General features: G+C 42.9%; 1 protein-coding gene across 1 annotated transcript; it reads left to right on the top strand.

The window, feature by feature from the left end:
• The first annotated feature begins 9,381 nt into the window (after positions 1-9,381).
• LOC115560141 (lysophosphatidylserine lipase ABHD12) lies at positions 9,382-16,075 on the top strand. Its single transcript, XM_030379464.1, has 13 exons — positions 9,382-9,592; positions 9,792-9,910; positions 10,021-10,126; positions 10,210-10,329; positions 10,423-10,453; positions 10,543-10,588; positions 11,563-11,692; positions 14,071-14,108; positions 14,190-14,269; positions 14,373-14,446; positions 14,824-14,902; positions 14,992-15,113; positions 15,207-16,075. The coding sequence occupies exons 1-13, from the start codon at positions 9,486-9,488 to the stop codon at positions 15,238-15,240; spliced, it is 1,086 nt and encodes a 361-aa protein (XP_030235324.1). The 5' UTR covers positions 9,382-9,485; the 3' UTR covers positions 15,241-16,075.
• The last annotated feature ends 3,465 nt before the right edge of the window (positions 16,076-19,540 follow it).

Genomic DNA, 19,540 nt, shown 5'->3' with positions numbered 1-19,540 from the left:
CTCGGCAGCCAGTCAGTTTCGTTCTCAGTGGGTGCTGGTCTCCGCCAGGGCTGCGCCTTGTCACCAATCCTGTTTGTGATATACATGGACAGGATATCGAGGCGTAGTCGTGGTGGGGAGGGGTTGCAGTTCGGTGGTCTGAGGATCTCGTCACTGCTTTTTGCAGATGATGTGGTCCTCATTGGATCATCGGCCTGTGACCTTCAGCACTCACTGGATCGGCTGGCGGCCGAGTGTGAAGCGGCTGGGATGAGGATCAGCACCGCTAAATCTGAGGCCATGACTCTTAGCAGGAAACCAGTGGATTGCTTACTCCGGGTAGGAAATGAGTCCTTAGCCCAAGTGAAGGAGTTCAAGTACCTCAGGGACTTGTTCGCCAGTGAGGGTACTATGGAGCGTGAGATTGGCCGGAGAATCGGAGCAGCGGGGGCGGTATTGCGTTCGCTTTACCGCACCGTTGTTACGAAAAGAGAGCTGAGACGCAAGGCAAAGCTCTCGATCTACCGGTCGATCTTCGTTCCTATCCTCACTTATGGTCATGAGGGTTGGGTGATGACCGAAAGGACGTGATCGCGGGTACAAGCGGCCGAGATGAGTTTTCTCAGAAGGGTGGCTGGCGTCTCCCTTAGGGATAGGGTGAGAAGCTCAGCCATCCGTGAGGAACTCGGATTAGAGCCGCTGCTCCTTTACTTAGAAAGGAGTCAGCTGAGGTGGTTCGGGCTTCTGGCAAGGATGCCCACTGGGCGCCTCCCTTTGGAGGTGTTTCAGGCACGTCCAGTGGGGAGGAGACCTCGGGGAAGACCCAGGACTAGGTGGAGAGATTATATCTCAACACTGGCCTGGGAACGCCTCGGGATCCCCCCGTCAGAGCTGGTCAATGTGGCCCGGGAAAGGGAAGTCTTGGGCCCCCTGCTTGGAGCTGCTCCCCCCGCGACCCGACCCCGGATAAGCGGATGACGATGAGGATGCTGATGAGGATGATTGGCTGAATCCACTGCACTTTGTTAAAGTAACAGGATATCTATTTTAACCTATTTTTACCGAGGTTACATCCTCCCCTCTTAAATCTATGCAAGTCCCTTTGCATATTTGAATGGGTTCCTTAACCTTTTTTTGGGTTTGGATACTGATGTAAAACTAGGCTCTAGAAGGGATTTAGTGACAGCTGTACTCAAACTCTGAAATAGTGTTTGTACAATGGTCACTAAGAATCTCACCTCCATCTTCCTCGTTCCTGTCTTCATCAATCACAGTATCATCTTGATGTGTGGCTTCACCATTTTCTGCAGGTTCAGACTCACTACATCTCTCTGTATCTGTTCCATCCTTACCTGTTCTCAGGTAAGGATTCAGCATCAGTTGTTTCCATTTCATGTTCTGTTCTTTCCACAGATGGCTCTATTGATTTTTCAGGTAAGTTGTCTTTTTCAGATTGGTCACTTACGGTGACGGGTTCCATTTCAGGTAAGTGCCCATGTTCCATTTCGGGTAAGTGTCCAGGTTCCATTTCAATATTAGGTAGGGATGGACTTCCTGATGAGGCTTCACCAGATTCATCTGGAGCGCTGCTGGAGACTGCTGCAGTGCCCATACAGGTAGGCTCAAGGGAGAACTGGGCTGCTCTCGGGAAGGCACATTCCTAGTGTACTCCCGGGGGAAAGTTATCGGTTCGGAGACTGGATCGTAATAGGGATACGAAACAAAGCCATATTCAACAGAGTAAAACTCTGTCTCTTGCTCATCAGGATCAGATGATGGATGTTGACGTGTTCTTGGTCTTGAGGGTTTGTCTGACACAGCTGTAGGTTCTTCTTCAGAAGCTGGTAAGAAACCCCATGGTAACAAGAGGTCTCTGTGCAGCGTCCTGAGGGGACCGTCTTTGTTCTCTGGCTTGACGGTGTAAACTGGAAGGTCCCCTTTCCGGCTAACAACGACATATACCGTTTCTTCCCACTTGTCAGCCAGCTTGTGTTTTCCTCTCAGACGAATGCTCCTGACCAGTACACGATCACCCACATCCAAGGTGGATTTCAGTGAAACGTCTGCCGAATCTGATTTTTGTTCATTTTGTTCCGGGCTGCAGTCTTGGCAGCATTCTTACTAGCAAGCTGGTAACTCTCTTGAAGATGGGTTTTCAAAGCTCTTACATACTCAGAGTGAGACTTCTGATTGCTGCTGTTCAATGGGACATCGAAGGCAAGATCAATAGGCAACCGAGGCTGTCGCCCAAACATGAGTTCATATGGCGTGAACCCGGTCGTCTCGTGTTTGGTGCAATTATATTAGAGTTTTGTCTTGGGCTTTGAGAGTTCCCAGCATGTTTAGTAAAGTTCTGTTAAATCGTCCCCTGGGATGGTACGGTGTTGTTCTAGCTTTCCTAATGCCTGCTAGATCACAGAGTTCTTTGATTGTCTTAGACTCAAAGTCTGGCCCTTGATCACTGTGTAGTTTTTCAGGAAAGCCATAATGAATTATGAAGTTCTCCACAGACATTTTGTTACTGTTCAAGTTTTCTGATTGGGAGTTGGAATTGCCAGTGCGTACTTAGTAAAGAAGTCAGTGATCACAAGCACATCCTTTGTATTGCTTCTGTCTGGTTCAATTGATAGATAATCCATACAGACTAACTCCTGAGGTCTTGTAACTTGGATGTTTACCAGGGGCGCTGCCCTATCTGGTGGTGTTTTACGACGTACACAGCGGCTGCAAGTCTTTATCTTCCTTTCAACATCAGTAGCCATTCTGGGCCAAAAGAATCTGGATCGTGTGAGGTCAAGGGTTCGGTCGAGACCCATGTGACCCATGTCATCATGAAGGCTTCTCAGTACCATGTCTCTGAACTTCACAGGCAAAACGACTTGCCTTTTCCTGAGGAGAATCTCATCCTTCAACTCAAGCTTGTTCATCTCTCGCAAGAACATGGGAAGCTCTGGCAGCTCTTTCTTAACAGCTGGAGGAGGGGTTTCCCCAGTATCCATCAGACTGAGGATTTCCCAGATGGCAGGATCGGCTCTCTGTTGTTTCAAATCTTCCTCTGATATACTGGAAATTACAGGAAATCCATCACAGTGTTCAAAGCTGTCTGGAACTGCTTTAGCCATCATGGCAAGAGATGCTACCAGTGGATTGATAGGACCGTTCTTATGACTGTCTACAGGAGGGTAGACGAGATGTCTTTCACAGACTGCATTGACAGTGGTGGAGGAGATACGAGTGACTTCGTCCTCAGGTAAGTGGGGGTGTATGAACTGACGAATTCGCTCCTCTTCCTTCTGAGAGACTTGATCATTCACAGGCTCAGCCTGGGGACGTCGCGAGAGACCATCTGCGTCAATATTGCGTTTCCCTGCTCGGTACTGAAGCTGGAAGCTGAAGGTGGAGAGGGCAGACAACCACCGATAGCTTGCTGCGTCCAACTTGGCTGTGGTGAGCAGGTAAGTTAACGGGTTGCTGTCCATGAGCACTGTGAATGGGATTTTATACAGGTAATCAGCGAACTTTTCAGTTACAGCCCACTTGAGGGCTAGGAACTCAAGTTTGTGAGCTGGGTAACGAGATTTGCTCTTCGACAATCCACGGCTTGCATCAGTGTGTAACACATATGCCAGCTTTGGGTTATTTTGCTTTGAAGAACTGGTCTGTGTTCTCTTTTGGTTTGTCGCTCTTTCTAAGGGGTGGGTACCCAGCAGTGAGGTCATTTAACGGCTTTACTATTGTAGAATAGTTATTGATAAATCGCCTATAATATCCAGCAAAAACTACAAATGAGCGCAACTCTTTTTTAGGTTCTTTGGGATTGGCCAGGTCTTCAGGGCCTCAATCTTTTGGGGATCTGTTTTAACACCATGTTCAGACACAATATGTCCTTAGTACTTCACGGATGTCTGCAAAATCTTGCATTTTTCCATTGACAGTTTTAGGCCATAATCTTTCAGGTGGTTCATGACATTGAGCAGACGGGTCTCATGCTCTTCGAGAGTTTCTGAAAAGATTATGAGATCATCTAGGAAGACGAGGGCTTCTTTGAGGTTGATATCCCCCATACACTTCTCCATCAACCTTTGGAATGTGCTGGGAGCGTTAGTTATTCCCTGGGGCATTCTATTAAACTCCCAGAATCCCAATGGGCACACAAAGGCTGTTTTGGGTTTGTCAGTTTCCTCGACTTCGATCTGATAATAGCCCGACTTGAGGTCTAGGACAGAGAACCATTTTGAGCCTGTGAGTGCAGAGAAGGTCTCCTCTAGGTTAGGCAAGGCATAAGCATCCTTTATTGTCTGCAGATTTAATTTGCAGTAATCGATGCAGAGTCTCACATCTCCATTCTTTTTTTTGACCACCACTATAGGTGAGGAGAACGGTGACTCTGACTCACGAATTACTCCTGCCTCACTCAGCTCTTTCAGGTGTCTCCGTACTGCATCGATGTCTTGTGGACGAATGGGTCATGATCTGTGTTTGAATGGAGTCTCATTGCTCAATTTGATCTGGTGCTTCACTTTATCTGTTCGACCAAAGTCTGAGTAAAGCGAACACTTCTGACATAGCACGTAGCTTTCCTTTTGTTCTTTCCCTACATTCAGCTGGAAGTGGTGAGCCATCGAAGTTTAAGTTCAGCTTTACATCCTCGGCGGACTTTGGGGAACTACCTTGTTGTGCAGTATTGGATGTTCTGTGTTTATTCTGCACAACTTCCTGCAGCGCATATTCTTCAGCTATGACACTCTTTGCTGGAAGGATTATGTCGTGTTTGCTCTCATTACACATTACCACAGGCAGCTTCTTGGATGGATTGTCAGGCAGACTAAGTATACAACTAGTGACTAACATGCCTCCAGGTAAGGGAGACAATGTTTGGTAATCAACTACAACCCATCGGTCTGAAGCTTGGCTATTAACATGAGCTATGGCTTCTATTATACAGCTTTCACCAGCAGGAATAACTGTGGGGTTTTTTCCTGGTAGCCTAATGCTAGTGTCGGCACAGTAGTCTTGGGAGCCGAAACAGTTCTTGGGAAAGGTGATGTCTACCTCTATGAATCCTGAATATGGCACAGTTTGACAATTTGCAGCCTCAACTTCTAACAGCTCGTTCAAAGGATGGATCTCCAAGTTGGGAAGGTTGTCTTCATAGAACGATTGTGAGACTGTGGTCACTTGGGACCCTGTGTCGAGAAGGCAGTTACAAGTTTGTTCTTCGATGATCACACAAGCTGTGTATTTAGCTCAGACAAGTCCCTTTGGTAGGTTCACATTGCTGGGTCTTGTACTTGGAAACTTCTCCTTTCCTTTGCGTTTGGAGTTGGGACGGGTTTCACTGTCTTCAGCGCTCATTTGACGGTCCGCACACCGTCTGCAGCAGCAGCAGCTGACAGAGTTTTCGGTTGGACTAGACGGATACTGAGTTGAAGGAGTTTTTCTAACCCAAAGACAGTGAAGGTACTTTTATGTAGGTCAACAGTCCAGTGTTGAGATATGACCAAAATACAAGCTGTGGTCGCAAACACTAAAGCTCGCTGTGGGCGTGCATTAGTGTAGTATTGGATGTTCTGTGTTTATTCTGCACAACTTCCTGCAGCGCATATTCTTCAGTTATGACACTCTTTGCTGGAAGGATTATGTCGTGTTTGCTCTCATTACACATTACCACAGGCAGCTTCTTGGATGGATTGTCAGGCAGACTAAGTATACAACTAGTGACTAACATGCCTCCAGGTAAGGGAGACAATGTTTGGTAATCAACTACAACCCATCGGTCTGAAGCTTGGCTATTAACATGAGCTATGGCTTCTATTATACAGCTTTCACCAGCAGGAATAACTGTGTTTTTTTTTCCTGGTAGCCTAATGCTAGTGTCGGCACAGTAGTCTTGGGAGCCGAAACAGTTCTTGGGAAAGGTGATGTCTACCTCTATGAATCCTGAATATGGCACAGTTTGACCATTTGCAGCCTCAACTTCTAACAGCTCGTTCAAAGGATGGATCTCCAAGTTGGGAAGGTTGTCTTCATAGAACGATTGTGAGACTGTGGTCACTTGGGACCCTGTGTCGAGAAGGCAGTTACAAGTTTGTTCTTCGATGATCACACAAGCTGTGTATTTAGCTCAGACAAGTCCCTTTGGTAGGTTCACATTGCTGGGTCTTGTACTTGGAAACTTCTCCTTTCCTTTGCGTTTGGAGTTGGGACCGTTTTCACTGTCTTCAGCGCTCATTTGACGGTCCGCACACCGTCTGCAGCAGCAGCAGCTGACAGAGTTTTCGGTTGGACTAGACGGATACTGAGTTGAAGGAGTTTTTCTAACCCAAAGACAGTGAAGGTACTTTTATGTAGGTCAACAGTCCAGTGTTGAGATATAACCAAAATACAAGCTGTGGTCGCAAACACTAAAGCTCGCTGTGGGCGTGCATGAACCATGAACCAACCTGTTGGCTGTAAACAGTGCCGCGCCTACGAGTGACGTATTAATCGCGCGACACAACGAATAGATGACGTTTCCAACGCTTTTAGTAATCGTTTTTTATCGATTTTATCGATTTGTTGTTGCAGCCCTAATTGCCTCTCTGCTTTGACACACCAAGGTGCTTCTTCATTCGGTTCTCCTTAGCAGCTTGCTTCTATGCGTAGCTGCAGTAGCAACTCAGTGAATGGAGGTGGGTTGTCTCTCTTTCGTTCAAGCTGCTGGTCAGCGATCAGCACATTATCCCAACACCCCCGGCAAAACTGGCGCAGGAGGTGTCGGTCAGCTTCATTGGCAGATAGCCCGCCTCTCTTCAGTACTTTGGTGAGAATGGTCTGCAGCCTGTGTAAGAACTGGGAGGGTGTCTCTCCAGTGTTTTGGAATGTGTTGAGGAAAACAGCAAACAGTCTAGAGTCTAGTAGTTCAAGGTAGGCAGTAGGCAACGCCTGTGGGCCTACAGGTTTGCCAACGTGGGCCGCTGGTGGCACTAAGCTTTCCAAAATCCTTCTTGAGCGCTGCAAGTGAGACAGAGCTGGGTCTTTGAGGATGAGCTCAACGCTATTGCGCCATGTGTCAAAATCTACTTTGTGACTGGGGCAAGGGGTTTTCCCCGAGAATTGTCGGAGTCTGTATGATGCATGTGACGCTGGGGCCTCTAATTTTTCACCATTGCATAAATCAAACAATTAAATGTCCTTTATAAACTTTTTTGTCTTGCTTCTCTATAAAAAAAATTGGGGACAATTTCCACTTGCCAGGGCCCTGATTTCATATGTCACTTCAGTGGGTCTCATGTAATCATATGGAAGCTTGAGTTCAAGGGCTTTCAATGCATCTCCAGTCTAATACTCCACAATAGCATTTTTCTGGTATGGAGATTCGGGTTCATCCACTCTGAGAATTCTTGCAATGCGTCCATATTGCTTCAAGAAGTCAGTGACATCCTGGTCTTCGTCTGTGTCAGTAAGTCCACTAACAATGACTGAGTTAAACACTTTTACATTTTCTGTCTCTACCACTTCCATTTTGACCGGACTTGGTTCTATTTAAGGTCTGGGTGTTCAGATGTCTTTATCTTGCTAATAATTCACTATACTTTAACAATAAACTACTCCTGGCTGGCTCGCCATTAATTGTAACACTTACTACGAGCTGTAGTTAAGTTTGAGAGAATTAGGACCAGTCTCCAGGTAACGTAGGGAGCAGTAGAAGTTAACACAGTAATTACAGCAAAATAACACCACAGACCATCAGATAAGTTTTAAATGCCGGCTTGTTTATATAAGTTTGTAGAAAAGTAAACAAATAGAAAAGTGGTACCTTAAGACAGTTACATTACACACACATACATTGATTAACAACAATTGCAGTTAAATGCAATTGGAACACTTGTAAATCTCTTGTCAGAAATATCAATTCAATTCAAGGAAATTCTTCAAGTGAGGTATCCTTTAAAGTTGCATTTAAAGTTATTTAGTTTCTAGTTTCAGAGATAACTCAATTTAATTAAATGGTTACCTTATTTTTAAATAAGAGTTCCTTTAAATCATTATCAACAAGATTTTCTTTAAATCCTATATGTAATTAGCATTAAATGTATTTTGAATTCCTATGTCAATATCATTATGCTCTAATTTGTAATTAATTAGTTTCAATAATTTCAATGGGTCAAGTTTCAATAGCTGCAATAGGTGCAACAGCTGCAATAGGCCTATTTAGAATCAAGTAATCAGATATTTGTTTTTTTCTAGTTGCTAGTTATATGCTAACGGAACCAGTGAGCTTCGGTTTAGTTATATCATATAATTAGCTGCAATCACATCACCAGTAAAAATAACAATGAAACAAAAATAACAAAGATAACATTCACGGATAATGTTCACAGTTCAACAATTCAATAAAACATAAGCTTGACAATACACTGCCGTCCGTGCAATCAATGGATGCTAACAAAACTGACCACGTTGTGTAGTCTGTGTCTGGGGTGAATGAGTCCACCCTTACTGCGTGCGCGTTGGGTTAATGTTGCAAAAATATAATCCACTCATGGTCGAAATAACGATGGCACCAAACAGCCCTACCGCAACTGATTCGAACAGCGTGTGTCCTCCTCCAGAAGGCAGATGAATCTGGGAGATGCCAAACGATAGTAGTTCAGCTCCTATTGGGAAAGGCTCGCCATCTTCTCTCGTCGATCGTAACGTGGCTTCAGAACTCTCAGGTCACTCAACGATTTCTCAGTCCAAAAACAATATCAAAGTTCAAATAAAACACAGTCTATCTCTATAGACGGAACGGTCCCGTTGAACTGTATTAAAAAATTAAAAAAGTGAACTACTTCGAACCATGTAAATAGTGTTGTAAATAAACTTCCAAAGCTTTTCAAATCTTATTTGGAAAATAACTTCAGATGGTGTGTCTTTTTACCATTTATTCGTTACCAGAGTTCAAAATGTTGATGAGCAGTGAAGTAGTCCGCCAAAGACGATGTCGTCGCTTAGCAAACGAAGACGCTGGGGTTGACAAGTTACCGGACTACTACCCATGCAAGTGAACGGCATTGAGAAGACCCGTGTAATAAAGGCCTATAATATTTCTGTTTATGGCATAGATTTCTCCTCAGATTAGGCCAATAAAGCAATCATAACAAAAACAAAAAAAACACAAACGCTCGATCAAAGGCCCGACCCGACAATCAAAACCCTCATTGTTTAACATGAATTAGCTAAACAAAGACCACTGTAGTATATTTAAACACAATTCAAATTGTGCAGAGAATCATTTCCATTGGTCATTCTGACCGGGGACATTTAGAATTTTCAGTCCTCCTCATTTTTGGTCCTCATTTTTGGTCCTCTCTCCAGTCTCCACCTACTAGGCTCCTCCCCCAAGGGGGGTGGATTTTTGCTATTTTGTAGTCCCCCCGCTGGTAAGAGACACTCTCCAGGTACGCGTTGGAGTTGAGGCAGCAGTCATTTCATATTCCCTGCACATACTAACTCTACTTACTTAGTAATTACTAAGTACAATGAGGAAAAGAGTTAGGCCTACTGAACATTCTGATGGCGAGAATGTGTCCTCATCCTTTCGCATGCAGAAGAAAACAACCGTTTGCCAGGAAAAGAAGGGGCTGGCGTAAGTTTTACTAATCATTCAAATCATAACCATTATTGTATTACTGCAGCTTATTCAATATAACAAAGATAAAGTAGGCCTATGGCCTTACTGGCTGTTGAGCTTATGTAATATCGATGCCCACTGGTTTTCCCCCTGGTAATAAACAACCATGTTCCCTCAGACGCTCTTTCACATACCCTTCGGTCTCTCCCTGCAGATCAAAATTCTGGTTTTGGGTAAAAAGTGGCGCATTTGCACTTTGTGCTATTTTTATTATGATGCCTATCTTGGAGGAACTTCCTGAAATAATAAGGCAGCGTGTATATTATCATCGAAGTAAGTTAACTCACTGAAAATCCACCCATGCAAAAGTACCCTGTAAACAAATCTCCATTAATCCTTTGTTGACTTATTTATATAGGCTAACTTTGTCTATCTATTTGCAGTCAGAGCACCATTTGTGTTTGATCTCAGTCATCCGGCTGAACTGGAACTAAATCACACCATCAACATGTACCTTGAACCTGAAGAAGGAATCTCCCTTGGCATATGGTGTGTTTGCAACCCAACATTTCAAGGAAGTGCTGACTATTGCAAGCTCTATTGTTGTATTATTACTACGATTGTTCCTCAAGGCACACTGTCCCGGATGATAAGTGGAAAGAAGCTCAAGGGAAGGACTCTGCATGGTACCACAGATCTCTGAAAGATGGAAGTCCAGTTATCATTTATCTACATGGAAGAACACAGACAAGGTACAAGGTTTATTTATAGTGTAACAATTAGTAACTACTCCAAACTAGTTGTTAGTAGTCGGTTCTCACTGAAATGTGTTTGCGTTCAAACAGGGCAGCAAAGCATCGCATCGGAGTGGTCAACGTGAGTAACCGCCGTGAAATCATAAAATAGGATTTTATAGCTATGGAAAATGTGAAAGGAAATCATTAAACATTATTTTGTCTCAACAGGTATTGAGTTCCATTGGTTGCCATGTGTTGTCAATGGATTACAGAGGTTGGTCCTTGTCTCAAAAACCCTAAGCCTAACTCAATGATATGTTATTTATATTTTTCACTGCAGACATTAAATCGTATGTGTCTAGAATTAAAGCCAACTATCCATTTGCTCAGTTCTCTGAATCAATTGCTGTTCTCCATTGATTTGGGTCATGGAGATCAGACAGATATCCAGCAGACCTGGCCTTGGTCGGACCAATCACAACAGTTGATCTAATATGGGGCCGCTTTATTGGCTGTACAAGCACCATATGGGATGCACTGTTGGGTCATTTTAGAAACAACCAAGATGGCTGCTACTGATGGGTCACACGTTTCTTAGATTTGATTGGTTGTAGGTCTGTCCAATTGCGTCAGGCCTTTTTTTCCATGCCCGTCGATAACAGTGGCATAGTACAGGCGCAAGATGTACAGGTTTGTTATGTTAAACGGGACCTATTATGCTTTTTCGACTTTTATGAGCTATAAACGTTGTTATAATGATTGATAGTCATGTTTAACCATACTACTACTAGTGTCAAATAATGACGTACATGCATTTCGACGTATTCCCTGCTGACAGTCTGGGGTGGCTGTGCAGAGCGCTAAACACTCGGGGCAACGTTTGCGATTCACTTGTTCACATTTCCGGGAAATCATCTACGTAGAGGCACTCCTGCCGCGCCCCCATATGCCTGGTCAAATCGGCCCGCGGACGCGCCTCAAGGAAGGTAACCAATCACAACGGAGTTGGGTTGGTAGGAGGGGGGCGAGGGGGCGGAGAAGGACGAAACGGAGCGTTGACAGAGAATGCTGAAAGCGCCCAGATGAGAGGAAGAGTTTCCCGAAAATCTACATCGTTTTTTGTGTATGGGTAAACATGACTATCAATCATTATAACAACGTTTATAGGTCATAAAAGTCGAAAAAGCATAATAGGTCCCCTTTAAATTCCCTGATGAGTTGAAGCACCAACTTTTGGTATTCGGTCAGGGTTCGGTGACTCGACTGGAAAGCCCACGGAGGAAGTCCTTACCAAGGACGCTGTCTGGCTGCACCGTTGGGCTAAAGAGAACAGCGGAGGCAGCCGGGTGCTCATCTGGGGACACTCTCTTGGAAGCGGGTAAGAAAGAATTAGAACCTGGTTACCAGAATTAATGTCACGGATTATTGTAACTGTTTTCTAAGACTTGTAAATTTGTTGGTTGGTATTCGGAGTTTTTATTTTTTATACCGTTTTATTTATTGGCGGTAGTAAGCCTAGCCTTTAATCATCTGCTCGTTCCAATTGCTTCTTCTGATAGCTTGCAACCAAAGACGTCTCCTGTTTGCCTTAAATGGGGTGCGAATCGATGGTATCCTGTAAAACTCCTGCATTTCGTTAGTCTTATTAAAACGGTTTTTGCAACCAACCGCACAACAAGACATGATTGCGGCTCTTGTAGCTCTCGTCTCTTTCTGCATGACATGCGCGTATCGGGGAGTGATGTAGACTGATAATAATTACAATTATTTGAGAATAAATACATTTGTGTTTCAACGTCCAATGCTGCCGTGAGTGAGCTTCAGGCATTTTAATATAAGTATCCGAAGAGTACTATAGCTGCAAGTATAAGCACAATTACCGTATAAGTGCCCTCTCTCTGACGCAAACAAACACAATCACGCACACCAAGCCACATGCGCTCAGAGCGGTGTGGAAAATGGTTGTCAGAGACTGGCAAAAACATAGGATTTAACTCCTATTTTCTGCATATTACAGTCTTCTTTTAGTAGTAGTGACTAGGGCCCGACCGATTTATCGGCCTGCCAATTTAATGGGCCGATTATAGCCTTTTTGAAGATAATCGGCATCGGCCAAAAAGACGCCGATTACAACCAATGTTTTTTTTTTTTTTTTTTTATTTATTTTATTTTTATAAATGTTATTGCGCCTAGTATCCTGCAGATTGCGCTCCTACTCGCCTTGCTAACTAACAACTTTAGCTGGAGTAAAAAAGAGGAGATCGAATTTTACCGTACAACATGAAAGCACGCTCGCTCAGGCAGCTGCGCGCTCACCTCACCAATGTACACAAGACGCGTTGTTTGAGCATGTTGTGCCTGTTTTTCTTTAGGTCCCAGGCCATGTTAATTTGTTATACTGTAGACTCTAACGGTGAGACCATACTGCTCAGCACGCACGTGTTAGTCACTGCTCACGAGCGCAGCACATTGGGAGTTAGTTATTTATTTTACATTACACTCATTTTTGACTGTAAATGTATTCTAAAACACTCAAAGGTTCTGCATTCAATTCACATATTCGTCAAAAGTGTTTAAAGTATATTTACGTTTAAAAAAAACACTGACACTCATCACTTAACGCTATACGCGATGGTGTCGTCGACAATGCCATCATTTTGAAGTACCGAATGGCACCTAAAGGACTTTTTATGGTCCCACGTTCCCGCAACGCAATGACCACACAGACGCTTCGACGCAGTCGTGAAGGTTAATGGTTCTGCGTCGGGTTTTAGTGAGCGGACCAATCACAGCCCTTGCTTCTGCATCGCATCGACGTAAGGTTACAATTTCTTGGAGGCGTACGTCCGGCCCTTGCGGTGGACGCAAGGAGGGTCCGCAAGGAGGGTCCGCAAGGACGTTGCGTTGCGTGAATGTGGAACCATAAAGAGCCCTTTACACATTCAGGTCAGCACGGGCGACCTTAGATTCTCCTGCAACGTTGGAAAGGGAGGGGTGAGTGGGGGCATTCAGTTGGTTGCAATCTGCAACCTAACTGCTGGGTGCCACTCAATTCTACACACTGCACCTTAAACAGGGATTCCAGTCAAGATGGTTTGGAAACAGAAAGACCCCTTACTCAAATGAGCAATGTAAAGACCCCTTACTCAAATGAGCAATGTAAAGACCCCTTACTCAAATGAGCAATGGAAAGACCCCTTACTCAAATGAGCAATGTAAAGACCCCTTACTCAAATGAGCAATGGAAAGCTGCTGTTTTTTTGTATATAGAGTTTTTTCCCCGATATACAGCTCCACCTACTGTTCAGGTCTGTGAACTAGCCAGCCACATCTGGATTTCTGAGAATATTAATATTTGCCGTTTAGAGGGAAATTTGTGGCAAAAATATTTTTAGGGAATCACAGATTTGAAACTTGCAGGAGCAGGTGTGTTAAGTCTTAATCCATAAAATAAGGTCATTTTTTATATGAATACATATTTTCTGCGACTATATATACCAACCTACATTTCACATATCTGAAGAAATAAAAATTCTGACTACACTTACAATACTTAAGAGTACAATTAAACTCCAAACCTGGCTAGGGAAGCAGGAAATGCAATCAAGGTTGAACTGACATAACCCCTTTTAGTGACAGGAGTAATTTGAATGATTCCAAGGTCAATTTTTCCAAGACATCTCATAAAAATATTAATGATACGATTCATTGTCTGGTATTAATTGAAAAGTGATTACATTTCCTCTCCCCTTGCAGAGTGGCTACAAACACAGCTGTCAGATTAATGGAGCAAGGTATGATATGATTTGCACCAAACAACTTAGTTCATCTTTGGAAGATCACACTGACACATTCTTCATCTATGTATTTTAAAGGTGTGCTAGTTGACGCTGTGATCCTGGAAGGTTCATTTAAAAATGTACAGATGTATTGGCCTCAAAATCCCTTCGACAGGGTAATATTTTTAAACTCTCCTTGCTCTGCCTTTTCATGTAATGGATTTTCATGTCAGACCAATTTCACTGCATATCTCACCTCATCTTTTCTAAAATTCCCAGTATTCATCGAAGATAAAAAGGCTCATATTGAGAGACGAAGTGGCCAATGACGTCATCTTCCCTAATGACGAGAAGTATGTTTTGATTGCTTTGATTGGTGACCCATCCAAAAAATATGTATTGTCACTTAAGAGTCGCAATGTGTAGCATTCAGACCTTCCTACTGGTTCGGCGGGAGATTTAAAAAATTCAGTACAATGTAGCTGGCAGTGCAGCTGCCTGGGCGAACAGCTCAGCTTAGCTGGCTGAGTTGGCGTGGGTGAGGGGCTATGGGGTTGTACGGGCTGGACAGCATTTTGTATTTGTAGAATATGTCACTTTCAGCATTGACTACAGATATGTCCAGGTCATTTAAAGCATTGAGCTAGTTGAAATGCTTCTCCTTGTGACTTCAAGCTGATTGTTCATGACTACCAGTAACAACAAATGGCTTGCTCTCATAATGTTGCAGTGTAAAGAAGATGAGAAGCCCGCTTCTGTTCCTTCATTCAGAGGATGATCATTTAACTACACTTCGTAACGCTGAACAGGTAAGAAGAGGCAGTATATAACAACTGTTATAATAACGGTAATATTATTGTTGTCGTTGCTGTGTGTGAGTGCTGGGTTTCTGTTCCAGATGTATCAGGCAGCGCTAAGTGTCCAGGGTGACAAACGAGTCAGGATGGTAACGTTTGAAGGCTTTCTAGGGTATCTGCATATGGGATTATATAAAGACCCTCGCCTGCCCGCCATCATCAAGTGAGAAACATTTCACTATACAGATGTGTTAGATGAGATGTTTGGTTGGCTAATCGAAATTATTCCGTAACATGTGGACTGTGTTCCCAACAGGAACTTTGTGGTTACAACAGAAGAAATGTCGTGAAGATCTTCAGAATGGCCTCGCCTTGCAGGGAACGATGACGTAAATTTACACATCACATGAATTGAGAGGATATACATTAATTACGTTAATATAATTCCAATGACTTTGTTTGATTGCCCTTACATTTCTGTTAAACAGTATTGGTGCTGATGAATTGTTCACAATACTTATATATATGTATTGGTAAATGTATGTTAATAAGTATTTGGTTAAAAAATAACCCAGGTCTCTGAGCTTGACAATGACATGGTTTCACACAAACAGTAAAAGGCCTGCCTCTTTCCTTTTCTTTTCTTTACATTAGAGACATGTATACATCTATATAAAGGATGCTTAACACTTAAAAGACAGCAATATTAATACAGGAACAGGGGATGCAGAATATCACACTGTTTCATGGATTAGTATAATGGTGGGTTTGAGGTGTGTGTCGTTATAAGCCATCAGCTTGTAGAAGGCATGCGACACCGTAGTGTATCCCTTATTGCAAACCGTTCCCTTATAAGGTTCACCTGTGGGGTGAACCTCGGGAACCAGGGGTGTCAGTGCTTCTTTGGCCCATAAGGGCTTAGGTTTGGCCTCCTCCGCTCTGACTGAGAGGAGGCCCCGGGGAATACCAGGACTATTTTTATCAGGTGCGACCGATTTGTGTACTTCTCCTGCTTTGATTAACCAAAACTTTTAAAAGAGGGAGGAAACGTTACCCTTGTTGTAACGCGACATTTCTTGCACAATGTACAAAACCAGCTTTTTAGTCTCCTATACTCCCAAAATTTGCGGCAGTCTCTCGATGTGGCTGTGCGATGTACACGTCTGATAAAGTCGTTCGATTGAGGTTAGCTGGCAGCATTGATTATTTGTCTGGATTCTGATGTGTTTAATTTTTGATGATTAGCAGCTGTGGGTACCAGATCGACTCGGCAGCCAGATCAACTCGGGGTCTTGCGCTTACAAGCTCCCCTCTCAAATTCCCTCTCAAAGCCGTAGTGGAAAACGGTAACACTATTGGAGTGCTCGAGTTATTGTTTCACACTGTTGTGAAATTATATAGGAACAATTGTTCCTATATAATAAATAAAATCTCAAACCTAAATATACTTTGGCTTTACACCACAATAACACTTGTCATTTAAAAGACTGTTCTCCCATTTACGACAATAGACAATAAACACTTTGGGAATTTACATTAAACCACTGCCTGCACTACAATGGTTGATAGGTCTGCCTAACTGACAGGCTAAGCATATAGCTATAACACATCATATAAACACTTTTCTTATACTCTATAAGATATCCTATCATAACGTCATCAACCTCTTAATCACATGAAATATATTCTAAAACATTTATGTCAGGTGTTCAGAGCCAAAGTAAACTTAATCATGCTCTACGATGTGCGTGTTGCCACAATAATATTCTCTGCGAACGACCAACTGCAATTTTACACAAAAAGCCGTTTGGCGCGAAACAGACAAAGGACTTTTCAAAAGTTCATAAATCGACATTACAGACTTAAAACTGTACCCAAAGTTTATCAACCTGTTTATAATATGTTCCGATTCAGGAAGATAGTAATATGTGTGATTTTCACAGGGTACAAACCTGAAAAGCAGGTAGATGTCAGTACAGGAATGAAGCAATGAAGCTTTGTTTTCATTTTTCCGAAATCCGTCTGGCGAGGAACCGGAAGTGCCCCTCAACCATAGAATTCCGGACTGCAACACACTTTGGTTCCACCCTTCCGTTTCCCAGTACTAACGCTTTGTCTCACAACAAATATTTACTCCCGGTCCCCACAATTAGACCATAACAATTAGCGATAAATAAGTACTCAAAAATATAAATTAATGATCACCGGTTTTACATATAAACTCTTTCAAAATTACAACTTGAAATAGTGGTCTGGTTTTGAGTGTACCACATAAGCAAGTTGATGTGTAAATAAGTCAAAAAGTTTACTAGCCAGTATGCGATGGTGATGCCCACTACGTCACCAGATAAGCTCATTCATAGAGCATTCATTCATAAAATCACTGATGCAAAGCCAGATGTCTGATGTGTGACAAATGTTGTGTTGAAGAGGAAAATAAAAGGTGTGCCAATTTAATTTGAGACAACATGGAAATGTCCGACACTGTGACAAAAAAACAAAACAGGAACGTGAAGCTTACAGCCAAAGGCTTGGTATTCCACATCGAAATTTGCCAAAAAAGATAGGTCTCTAAAATGCAAACAAGCAAAAAAGTACATGGAACAAATGTGTGTCTTGATGAAATCCACTCACGATGTGAATGCAGTGCAATATCAGCTGGGTCAGTTCATTCAATGCTATGAGGAAGCAACTGAAACACATGAATCTTTTTTTAATTTAAACCTGCCCGAGAGGGAAGTTGAAAGACAAAATAAATATTTTCATGCAAAAAATAAAACGTTTTGTGATTTTACAGAAGAAGCTAAGAACTGGTTACCTGATGCCGGTCACCCATATGTGCAAACAAAAGAAAATGTTAACGAACCTCCAGAAATCATAAGTGTTGCTTCTGATGTAATTAATCCAGAGAACAGTGTTTCAAACATTTCATGTCCTAAGGGATCTCATTACATAACCAATTCTCATGTATCCAAAGCCTCATCTTCCACTTCCTCTGCAAGAATAAAAGTTGAAGCTGATAAGGCAGCACTAACAGAGTGGATGAATGCATTAACAAGGAAACATTCCCTGGAAGCCAAAGGAGAGGAACTAAGAAAAGAAAAGGAAACGTTTGTTCTGGAAACCGAACTGGCAGTAGCCAATGCAAAACCTCATGTGCTGGAGGTGAACTGAAAGTGTGGTTCTAAAGCATCCAACGGAATGAACTCTTACTTTGAAAGGAACCAAGCTCAAATAACAAGCCAACTGAGTCCACATGCAAATTTTTTGTCGCAAAAAATGCAAACAAAGGTAAAAGTCTGGGTGAACCTGGTTGTCAGGCCTAAACAAATGGCTGTGACACAAATTGACTTCAGACCTGCAACAGATATTCCAACACAAGGCACACAAATGGTTCATGATGCTCAACAGTGTGGACGTGAATCCTATCTCAATCTAGGAAGCAACCATAACACCCAAAATGAGATTGTGACCATCATGCAGCGTCAGAATGACATCACAACATTGCTGGTTTAGCAAAATCTATATATAAAATCTAAATATTCATGTGTTTGATGGTGATCCGCTGCAGTTTCAATCCTTCATTAGAGCTTTTGAAGTTGGCATAGAAGGAAAAACAGATAATTGGAGTGACCGCCTGCATTTTTTGGAACAGTACACCAGGGGTCAGCCCAGAGGCCTGGTGAAGAGCTGTCATCATCTACCCCCTGGCATCTACCCCCAGGCCAGTGCCTCTCACACTGATACAGGGTGTTATTTCCAACATTCTGCCATTTGTTATGTCTCAAAAAGGATGAACCAACCTGGTCCTCTGGGACATAGCCAGGGCCATATATCTCTGTGTATAATACTCGCCCCAACCCTTTGGTTCGGTGAGAAGAGGGTTCGACAGCCAAGGAACACGTCTCAAAACTGCTCCTCAACCGCGTCCACTATAGATTATTCAACCTAAGTCTGTATCTCGCTGAATTACATCCTGGAATAAACCATCTATTCAACCCTCTGATCCAACCTGTCAAGTTGCTTTGATTTCGACTTCAAGAATTACTACTACGACGGAAAATACACAACGCAGAGTCTATACGAACAGTTTAGAAATAAGATGAAATCTAACAGCTGTCATCATCTACCCCCTGCTCGGGGCTATCAAACGGCTAAATCCCTTCTTACTGAGCATTTTGGAAATGGACATAAAATTGCTTCAGCATATATGGATACAATTCACAACTGGCCACCCATTAAAACAGAGCACGTGTAAGCGCTGCAATAGTTGTCTCTGGTCTTTGAGGTTGTGCCAATTTAACACAGCAAATTGTGTATATGAAGGAGTTGGATATGCCATCCAACTTTAGAAAGATTAATTTGAAACTGCCCTATAAGCTAAGGGAAAGGTGGAGGACGGTTACATGTGATCTGCAGGAGAAAAGAGGACGAGTTGTGTTCACTGACCTTGTGTCCTTTTTGGAGAAACAAGTCAAGATTGTTTCTCACCCGCTTATTGGCAACATTCAAGAATCACAACCTGCCAGCCAGAAAAAAGCACCAAATACTAGGGGTGCAACGATTCATGCGATGCATCGATGAATCGATTGTCAGTCCTACCGATTCAACTAAATCGATCTGCAAAAATAAATAAATAGAATGATCGCT

The sequence above is a fragment of the Gadus morhua genome, chromosome 15 (genome assembly GCF_902167405.1).
Source record: "Gadus morhua chromosome 15, gadMor3.0, whole genome shotgun sequence".
In the NCBI taxonomy this organism is placed as follows: domain Eukaryota; kingdom Metazoa; phylum Chordata; class Actinopteri; order Gadiformes; family Gadidae; genus Gadus; species Gadus morhua.
This window is presented reverse-complemented; position numbering and strand designations above follow the sequence as displayed.